This window comes from Triticum urartu, chromosome 7A (genome assembly GCF_056163025.1).
Source record: "Triticum urartu cultivar PI428250 chromosome 7A, HENAU_Tu73, whole genome shotgun sequence".
NCBI classification, from domain to species: domain Eukaryota; kingdom Viridiplantae; phylum Streptophyta; class Magnoliopsida; order Poales; family Poaceae; genus Triticum; species Triticum urartu.
The window spans coordinates 571516948-571527276 of record NC_141879.1 but is presented as its reverse complement, the minus strand read 5'-3'; the positions used below and the strand labels follow the sequence as shown (position 1 = coordinate 571527276).

The 10329-nt window shown below is 44.2% G+C and overlaps 1 protein-coding gene across 2 annotated transcripts; it reads right to left on the bottom strand.

Moving 5' to 3' along the window:
- Positions 1 to 426: 426 nt before the first annotated feature.
- Positions 427 to 5576, bottom strand: LOC125524543 (Pentatricopeptide repeat (PPR) superfamily protein). Of its 2 annotated transcripts, none has more exons than XM_048689580.2 (2): positions 2055 to 5576; positions 427 to 1003 (listed from the first exon to the last, which is right to left on the bottom strand). In XM_048689580.2, exon 1 carries the CDS (start codon positions 5497 to 5499, stop codon positions 2728 to 2730), a length of 2772 nt encoding a protein of 923 aa, XP_048545537.2. In that variant the 5' UTR covers positions 5500 to 5576; the 3' UTR covers positions 427 to 1003; positions 2055 to 2727. The 2 variants fall into 2 exon arrangements, with proteins under 2 accessions (XP_048545537.2, XP_048545536.2); XM_048689579.2 differs by having other exon boundaries at positions 427 to 932.
- Between the last annotated feature and the right edge of the window lie 4753 nt (positions 5577 to 10329).

Genomic DNA, 10329 nt, shown 5'->3' with positions numbered 1-10329 from the left:
CAACATTAAGCTAATAAAATTTATAACAGAAAGTGTGAAAACAGCTCAAATGTTTTGTCATATATGGATGTCATCTGTGCATCACACCTCGAGGGCCACACCAATCTTAAAGCACAAAGGAATGCTGGATTCAACCTTAACTCCAACCCAAGTGGTCAAACATTGCGTGGAGGCACAGCTACGGAAAGACGAGCTCAAGAGAGTTGAAGCGAACATGCACCAATCTATCTATATATGCAAAACATTTCGGTTATTTTTAACAGCACCAAGTAAAAACAGCAGCTGAATTATACCGTTCAGGTCGGAAGGATGAATGGAGCTACGATCATACTCCCTCCGTCCCATAATAGACTTACGTCTTATATTATGGGACGGAGGGAATACATTTCTACGGGTTTCACTATCACAGATAACGGAACAGCAAAGTTCAAACAAAGCATCCCCAAAGTGCTGCGTCGTCTCTTATGGACTTAAGAAACCAACCGGACAAATGCGTCCAGCCTTTGCACTCGCTCAAGATACAACAACTGCCTTGTCAGGGTTGCGATTACGACACACCACGTCTAAGATAACAACACTTCACGATTTAGTTTCGCGACACGAATCACAGACCCCAAAACATTGCATCACCATCTGTTATTCGGGACATCCAGGGATATATGTATTTTCCGCTGCGGCGGCAATATAACTGTAAGTGACATCAGTTGGACAAGTGCAGGTTTCTTATCTGGTGTGTCTGTCTTCCACCAGTTTGGATGGTTCAAATCCATGAACATGCACTCGCTCATCACCTGGAGCTGAACGAGTGGACGTCCTTCTTGTCGACCATAGCACGTAGCCTCAAGTTTTCCTCCATCGCCTTCTGGACCTCGACTTCTTTCTGTGCTTTCTCAGTCTCGAGCTGGTTAGTCCTTCTGGACCTCCGCTTCTTTCTGTGCAAAGGCAGACCAGCAGAAAATCAGACTTCTAGACTTACCCAAGTCTATCTGCATCTTGTTGACCACTACAAATATCAAAAAACAGTTGGGACACGATCGAAGCATAAAACTGCTGCATTTAGGAGAGCGGTGCATTGAATTTGAATCTACTTGAAACATTTTATATGGCAACAGCCTCCCTCAGATGTCAAGTGATAGAACAGTATTAACTATTTTAACCGATGGTTGCAATATATATAGCCAACGTAACTCTAAAAAAGCACATACAAACCTCTACCCAGATCCCTCACAGACAATGAAGTGGGGGAAGAAACTGATAACAAATGTGATACAGAGAGAAATCTAGGCATGACATTTAAGTGCTAATTATAACAGACCATATGGTTGTGTGCCCTAAAGTCCATAGAAAAGATAGGGCCCATTTAGTAAAAAATAAATTGGAATTGCCAACAGAAAATTAAATATATAGTACTAACACAGCATTAGCATCATATATACAACAACAACAACAACAACAACAACAACAACAACAACAAAGCCTTTAGTCCCAAACAAGTTGGGGATAGGCTAGAGCTGAAACCCATAAGTTCTCGAAACCAACTCATGGTAACTCTGCCTATGTTGTCTCAACATAGCCGGTCCCAAGCCCGGGTAAAGGAGGAGGGTTGTCATAGTCTTGGCGAGCCAACGTCAAAACTCAGCCACTCTTATGGAGATGAAACCCAGAAGAACATTAGCATCATATACTAAGACTATTTTTGTTTTGCATCTCAAAGATACTAATGCTGACCGTGTTACAAACTAGTTCGATGCATAGCTGATTGAATATATTGTTAAGATGGTAATCATGGTAATTACCAGTCTACCAAACTGATGCGTCAAAGTATCATAAGACAATAGAAGCACATCATAACATGCATGCCAGAATTTATGGAATGAATGGTTAGTGCTGCTGCTTTGTTCAAAATTGGGAGGTTGAAATGAACTATTTCTACTCTTCCTTCATCTGCCATTTTCTTATAAGGGTTTTGCAAGGAAAATGAACCTATCACAATACTAGAAACAACATGAGACAGGATGTAATTACTAGAAACAACATGAGACTTGTGAAAGTACCTGTCAAAAATCTTCTCCATTGTCTCAAATTGCTTCTCCGGCGGAAGAAGATTTTCTCTGACATTAACGAGTGTGCTGGCATAAGTTCTGGGCGAGTCAAAGTCATTCTTCACATGATTAAGCTCCTGCTCATTTTCAGCAGTGCGCTGCCTCTGTCATGTGGTCTCCGGCACCATATCTTCAACCCTATGAGATTTCATCCAGCATACCATTTGTACCCACTGCAAATTTCTCCATCTCCTCGACTGTCACCGACATGGACTCAACCTGTGTGGTCTTCCTCCTGATCTCTTCCAACCTAATCCTCACATTCCTTTCTCGATAGCAGTTTCAGACTCAACCACAATCACTCTCTTCACAAGAGACTCTATGACGTCAGTCACCACACGGATGAACTTGAGAATGACTTCATCCACAGAACTGCAGTTTCCATGTGGCAGTTGTCCACACTTAGCATGGAGCCATCAGCCATGGGCGTGTCCAGCCCCTTAACTCCAATCATCAATCTCATTAATATTTCTGATCCCCTTCTTTTTTTATCTTGAAGCAAATATGTGTCACCTCCAATAATCAATTACATTACCACAACAAAGTTAGACCTGGGAAGTCCACAACTAAGTCATCATCACCTTGTGAGCTTACCAGGTCACACGAGGTGAACTATCTTAACATCTCATTTGTTGACTAACTGAGCAGCAAAATCATTGCTTCCAGTTTCTCTATAGGAAACCAGTGCTTTATGTAAAGACTTACTAAACTCGCTGTTTCTGTATGCAAGAAGACCACTTATCCTTCTCATGCCTTCTGACATTCCAGATATCCCATAACAAGTTGACAAATCGATGCAAGTAACAGTGTCCGGTTTTAGCCCTAAAGCATGCATCCGCATGAACAAACTGAAAGCTTTATCCACCTCTCCACAGGAAGCATACACCTTGAAGGCAACATTGTATGCACATGGATCAATTGTCAACTCAGGCTTTGAAAGTTGCTCACAGACATTTAATGCAGCAGCATGCATGCCGGCCATGGAAAACAAGAATGCAAGTATAGCATGCTTGGCAGAACTCCTGCCATCACTGTATGCTGATTCTAACTGCAAAACTTCCTCTGATGAAATATTAATTTTATTCACCACAGAAAATATCATCTGAAAGGTTGACGCATCTGGAAAGATGTTATCTTCCACCATTTTTTGCACCAGCTCTGCACATTCTCTCAAGTTGCCCTTGGCCACATAACATGCCATAACAGCATTATATGCAGCACAGTCAGATAGTAAGCCTGAATTATCTAATTCATGAGCAATCTTAATGGACTCGTTAAGCAAGCCCATGTTCTTGTAGAGAAACATCATGATAATGTATGAAACATCATCTTCCTGATTATTTCTCCTCAAATTGTCAAAGATTGCCTTAGCCTCAATGACCATCCCAAGTTTTGCATACAGGTTTAGCATGGTATTCGAGGCAATGATATCAGGGCCACCATCCATGTTCCTCATCCTTGTATACAAATCCTGCGCTTCCTTCCAGCAATTGATCTTGTTGTAGGCCTTGATAACCGAAGTTAAGACAATATGGTTTGGAGTGATTCCAGATTCTTCCATCAAGTTGCTATAATCCAGTGCCTTCTCCACTTGTCCTGTCTCCGCAAACATATTAATCAGCAAACCATAAACAACCACATTTGGTTCGACACCTGAGGCCTTCATTTCACTGTACAGATCTATAGCTTCAGATGCCAAGGAATTGCGAGAATAAGCTCTCATAACAGCAGAGTATGTCTCACACACCGGTTTAAATCCTGTGTCCTTCATTTTATGCAAGAGCTTCTTAGCTCTGTGTGGAAATCCACCGGCAGAAAACATCTGAATTAAGGAATTGTAAGTGCACTCATCTGGTGAGATGCCAGAGCCCTTCATGTTCTCAAGTAGAGAAATGACTCTATCATATTTCCCTGCCAAACCATAAGCCTTGACCATCACATTATATTCCACTATCTCCCTCTTGCCCCCAATCCCTCTATCACAGTGGAAAATATGCTCGGCTTCTTCCCAAAGATACCTATCTGCATACGCATCCATGATGGCAGCAAAATTCTTGGATGAGACCTCCTTGCCTCTGCAATGCATTTCAAAGAATGCATTTGCCTTATCAAGCAATCCCTGATCAATATACATCTTCATGACAACTGGTATGGACTGTTCATGGATGCTAGTGCCAGACTTGATAATTCCTTCTATCACATCTTCTGCTTCACGCACCAACTTCCTCTCACATAGCACCTGTAGCACAATCCTATAGCTCACAGCATCAGCACATAACCCAGTCCTCCCAATTTGATGGTAGTACTTCAAAACTCCCTCCGCATCCCCCATTGACGCAAACAGCGTCATCATCACATTATATGTCCTAATATCTGGAGTGACCCCCCTGACGACCATGTTAGCTAGCAGCGCCTCTGCCTCCTTGACGCTGCCACGTGACCCAAATCCGTAGATCATTGTATTGAACGTGCATACGTCTGGCATAACCTGATAAGCCAGCATGTCCACAAACATGTCCATCGCATCCTTGTGCCTCCCGGCCTTTCCATAAAGATCAATCATCGTGTTATAGGTTTCCACAAGCTTTGGCTTCCTAGGAACTTTCTGAATGCCCAATGCACCAGCAGAATCAAGTTTACCATGAAACACGTCGTCTATCAAGAATTGCATTGGTCCGTGCAAATCAACCGCTCTGTATCCAAGATGAAGAAATTCAACATCGAACCTGCCAATGCACCAGTTATTGAAAAGGACGAGCGCGTCCGTGTAGCGGCCACTGTTCTTGAGGATACGGACGAAGGTGTTCATGGATATCTCGTCGGGGGCAACACCCAGTGCGCGCATGTGCAGGAGAAGCAGGAGGGATTCCTGTGCCGAACCGGCCTTGGCGAGGGCATCGGCGAGGGCGGCGTAGGCTGGATTGGAGGGCCGGATGGCGTCGTCCCGGGACATCATGAGCCAGACGCGGCGGAGCTCGGACCACCGGCGCGCGCGGGCAAGGTGGCGGAGGAGCACGCTGTAGTGGACAGGGTTGGGCGCGTAGCCTGGGAGCGCGCGCACGCGGTCGAACAGGTCGTGGGCGCGGCGCCAGTGACGCTGCCGCGAGAGAAGGGCGGTCTGCTCGCGCGGAGACATGGCGGAGAGGGAGTCCTCGGACGGGTAGAGGGTGGCGGCGGTGGGGTTCCTGGAGACGGTGGAGGTGGTGGCGGGGACGGGGGCGTGGTTGTTGCACGAGAGGGGAGGTGGCGGGGGCAGGCGGGGGAGGTGAAGACGGGACGCGGAGGAGGGAGAAGCGGGGAGGAGGTTGGCGTGTGATCCGGCGGTCGGTGGCTTGCTGTTGCTGGCTCTGGTGACGGTGGTGCCGGCGGCCGGAGGGTAGGGGGCAGCGGAAGCCATGACGGCTTCGGGGAAGAGAGACGGAGAGAGTGAGTTTTTTTTTTTACGGGGAGACGAGGGAGAGTTGCGCGTATTTGGTGCACACTTTTCCTATGCAAGTATGGTGTTTAACCTCTAAAACAATACGTATCATTTTTTTTGCTATAAAAAGGGCTGCTCACCCCTCTCATTTCTCACACTCAAGCCCCGTCTCGTTCAAGTTTCAAAAAAAAAAACCCGTCTCGTTCCCCACACTTAAACATGGATGATCCCAAGCAGTGCAACCTCCATGTAAGTGATTTATATATTCACATATTCGAGTTTGTCGACCCCACTGTCCACAATACCATCACCTATCCTTCTTTCGACGAGAATACACGGGCACAATCTAACACTCATTCCACTACTGTCAACACTTCCTCCAACATCATCGGCACAAAAAGGGTTCGTCGCAAAAATTCAAAGTGATGAGACTACTTCGTAGTGGGTGGTGTCAAAAGATACAGGGACTTGTATTTCGCAAGGGGAAAGGTGAAACAGTATATTCAGGTGGGTGATTCATCCTTGCCCCTCCTCCCTTGGAATAGAAGTCCCCCACATCCTTTCCACCTAGCTTTAAGCATGTTGATACCACCCATCCACAATTATTTCTTCATTGAAGTAGTCCTAACAATTTGAGGTTTTGCGACAAACCCTTCTTGTACCGATATTGGTGGAGATAGTGCTGGCAGTAGTGGAATGGGTGTCGTATGGTGATTGTGTATTCTTGTCGGAAGAAGGATAGGTGGTGGTATTGTGGGCAGTGGGATTGACAAACTCGGGTATGCGCATATCGAAATTACTTGCATTGAATTGGAACCGGTTGGGATCATCCATGTGTTGAGTGTGGGAAATGAGAGGGGCTTTGAGTGAGAAATGAGAGGGGTGAGCAGCCCTTTTATAGAAAAAAATGACATTTTTGGACCAATTTAGCCCTCTAACGGTCAAATATTTGAAATTCGGTGCTAAGCGGACACTAAACCCCTCTAAACCGTCCCAAACCCCATCCCCCTAAACCTCTCATGGTCCCCTCGCTCCTCCCTGCAACGTCTCTCTATTTGTGTGTGTCTCCCTCTCTCTTGCCTGACATGCGCACAAGACAAGTGAGTGAGACACTCCTCGCAACAACTCTCTCTCCCTCGCTAACGTGCCAGACGGGCCGGTCATGTCATGTCGGGTTGGGCTAGCATACGTGCCTGACCAGGTAACTCAAGCACGCCCCTATCTGGCCAGTGTCGGGCACTACCCTTTAATCTGTGTGCCATGCCAACTCATCACGAGACGGGTGATAACCCACAAGTATAGAGAATCGCAACAGTTTTCGAGGGTAGAGTATTCAACCCAAATTTATTGATTCGACACAAGGGGAGCCAAAGAATATTCTCAAGTATTAGCAGCCGAGTTGTCTATTCAACCACACCTGGAAACTTAATATCTGCAGCAAAGTATTTAGTAGCAAAGTAATATGATAGTAGTGGTAACGGTAGCAAAAGGTAACAGTAGCAAAAGTAATGTTTTTGGAATTTTGTAGTGATGATAGCAATAGCAACGAAAAAGTAAATAAGTGAAGGACAATATATGGAAAACTCGTAGGCAATGGATCGGTGATAGAGAATTATGCCGGATGCGGTTCATCATGTAACAGTCATAACCTAGGGTGACACAGAACTAGCTCCAATTCATCAATGTAATGTAGACATGTATTCCGAATATAGTCATACGTGCTTATGGAAAAGAACTTGCATGACACTTTTGTCCTACCCTCCCGTGGCAGCGGGGTCCTAGAGGAAACTAAGGGATATTAAGGCCTCCTTTTAATAGAGTACCAGACCAAAGCATTAACACATAGTGAATACATGAACTCCTCAAACTACGGTCATCACCGGTAAGTATCCCGATTATTGTCACTTCGGGGTTAACGGATCATAACACATAATATGTGACTATAGACTTGCAAGATAGGATCAAGAACTCTCATATATTTGATGAAAACATGTTAGGTTCAGATCTGAAATCATGGCACTCGGGCCCTAGTGACAAGCATTAAGCATGGCAAAGTCATAGCAACATCAATCTTAGAACATAGTGGATACTAGGGATCAAACCCTAACAAAACTAACTCGATCACATGATAAATCTCATCCAACCCATCACCGTCCAGCAAGCCTACGATGGAATTACTCACGCACGGCGGTGAGCATCATGAAATTGGTGATGGAGGATGGTTGATGATGACGATGCCGACGGATTCCCCTCTCTGGAGCCCCGAACGGACTCCAGATCAGCCCTCCCGAGAGGTTTTAGGGCTTGGCAGCGGCTCCGTATCGTAAAACGCGATGAATCCTTCTATCTGGGTTTTTTCTCCCCGAAAGCAAATATATAGAGTTGGAGTCGAGGTCGGAGGAGCTCCAGGGGGGCCACGAGGTAGGGGGTGCGCCCTAGGGGGGCAGGCGCGCCCCCACCCTCGTGGCTAGGGTGTGGGCCCCCTGGTCTTCATCTTTTGCAAGGATTTTTTATTATTTCCGAAAAGATGTTCCGTGAAGTTTCAGGTCATTTCAAGAACTTTTGTTTCTACACATAAATAACACCATGGTAATTCTGCTGAAAACAGCGTCAGTCCGGGTTAGTTCCATTCAAATCATGCAAGTTAGAGTCCAAAACAAGGTCAAAAGTGTTTGGAAAAGTAGATACGACGGAGACGTATCAACGGGCACGCGAGCTATTGGGTTGGCACGCCAGGACCAACCCATTTGGCCACGTTTGGGTGACACGCATTCTGATCAATCGTGAGTTAAGTCTATTTTTTCTTAGTTATTACAATTACAGATGAACACTTCTACATCGAAAATTGAAGAACTGAAATGAACTGAGTTGACATATATTCTTCATTTATTAGGTTTATGGTGATTTGGTGTTTAGCTGTTTGTGAACATGTGTATTAATGATTTCTATCTTACATAAACCGAATTGACCATCAAACCACATACACAAATATGGACCTCACTTTTCTCTAGCTTCCCTACTTTGCTGGCACGTTCAGACATAGCCCTAGGCATACAATTCATGGATCCCATACAACCCTATTCACTCGTGCATCAATCTCTCTCCTTGCACCAGTTTTTGTGCCCAAAAAGATTCCCTCTCAACCTAGTCATCTCTCAACCTTGAAGTCAGATATACTGCCACGAGGCCTAACTACAACTACTCTTCGACGTGTGCTCATGTTGGCTTGGATCTCCAGCGCCAGATCTTTCTATTCTAGCTCTCCCCCAACGCTAGCACGACGTGGGTCTTCCACTGTGAATCCATTGCCTAAGGAGCCTGACGGGGAAGACGCAGAAAGCGGTGACCCGACGCTCGGCTGAGATTAGAACCGGCAAGTTGGCGTCACCTCCTCACAAACGCATGAAGCAGAAAACCAATTTACCCCTCCCCCGCCAGCTAAATATCCCACACGCGTTGGAGGCCCTATTCACTATGTAACATGTCGAAGGACGTCTAAACATGCACTCCTCATAACACTCGCTTTGGTTGGCTGGCCAGTCATCCTATTGGGCCTTAACCCATTCGCAGAAGCGAAGGAAAAAAAGCGGAAGGAAAACTTAAAAAGTAAAGCAAATGTTTTAAATGTTTCAAAAAAATAAAAATATTCATAAATTTTAGAAAATATTTTAAAAATAAAAAATGTCTATGGATATTGAAAAATGCTCGTAAATTAAACATGTTTGTGGATTTTTTTTTTGCTAATTTAAAAATGCTCATGAATTAAAAAAATGTTACCAGATTTCAAAAGAAGTTCTCTGATTTTCAGAAGTGTTAACACATTTTCGAAAATATTCACGGATTTTAAAATGTTCATGAATTTAAAGATTTGTCTATAGATCATCGTAGGAGCTCCACGTTCATGTATGAATAGGCCTAGTCACAGCCCACAACATAAGCATTCCTTGACCCGTGAGGCCACAAATGCAAAAGGTACCTCGATGAATCGAGATTTCATTTCTAGGGAGCCTAGTAACTTTAGATTAAAAGGGTTGGGTGCGCTTCGATGCGTTTATGGTGTTGTTGAGATTTCATCAAAATAAAAATTGGTTTGACGTGTGAGGAAGATGATGAAGTGTGTTTTCTTTTCTTTTTTTATAATGTGTTGTGTAGTGGGCTTTTTTGGCGTTGTGATTATGTGTTATATGCTAATCAAGCAATACTTATGTGAAGAAGTTATTTGTGTTCGTAACCGCATGTACTATATTTGTGCTATAATGTCATATGTTGGCGCTTCTTTTTTTAGATGGTGAGAGGGTGCACATGCCTGATGTGTTTTTACGCCGATTAACTTGGTAAATCATTGACCCAGTCAAAATTGTGAATAAAATCCATAATTGAATACCTCAACTGAGTGAGAGAGCCTGTTAAGAGATAGTTGATCCGGTCAAAATCATGAACCAATAGGGAACATAGTGAATTAGATGATATGCATACAAAACCCAAAACTGCAACATAATTGTTACTATGTACTAGTAAGTATGCACGTGCAACGCACGTATCATAGAGTTATGAAATAGAGAGAAAATTGGATCGCGGGAAGGGGAGCGATGGCATAAGTGTCGAGGGAGGAGGATTGATTATTGCGGCGGCCATGCCTATAGGTTCCCTTGGTATTTCCAGGTTAATTTTAGTGACTCCTTTGATTATGTTGGACTATTGTAGAAAAGATTATTGGGAACTTTTTTTGTGTGTAAAATAGGTAATCAATAATTGAAAAGCATGTCCGTGCTGGATGGAAGAGGTAAAAGAAATTTCCAAGGTAAGACC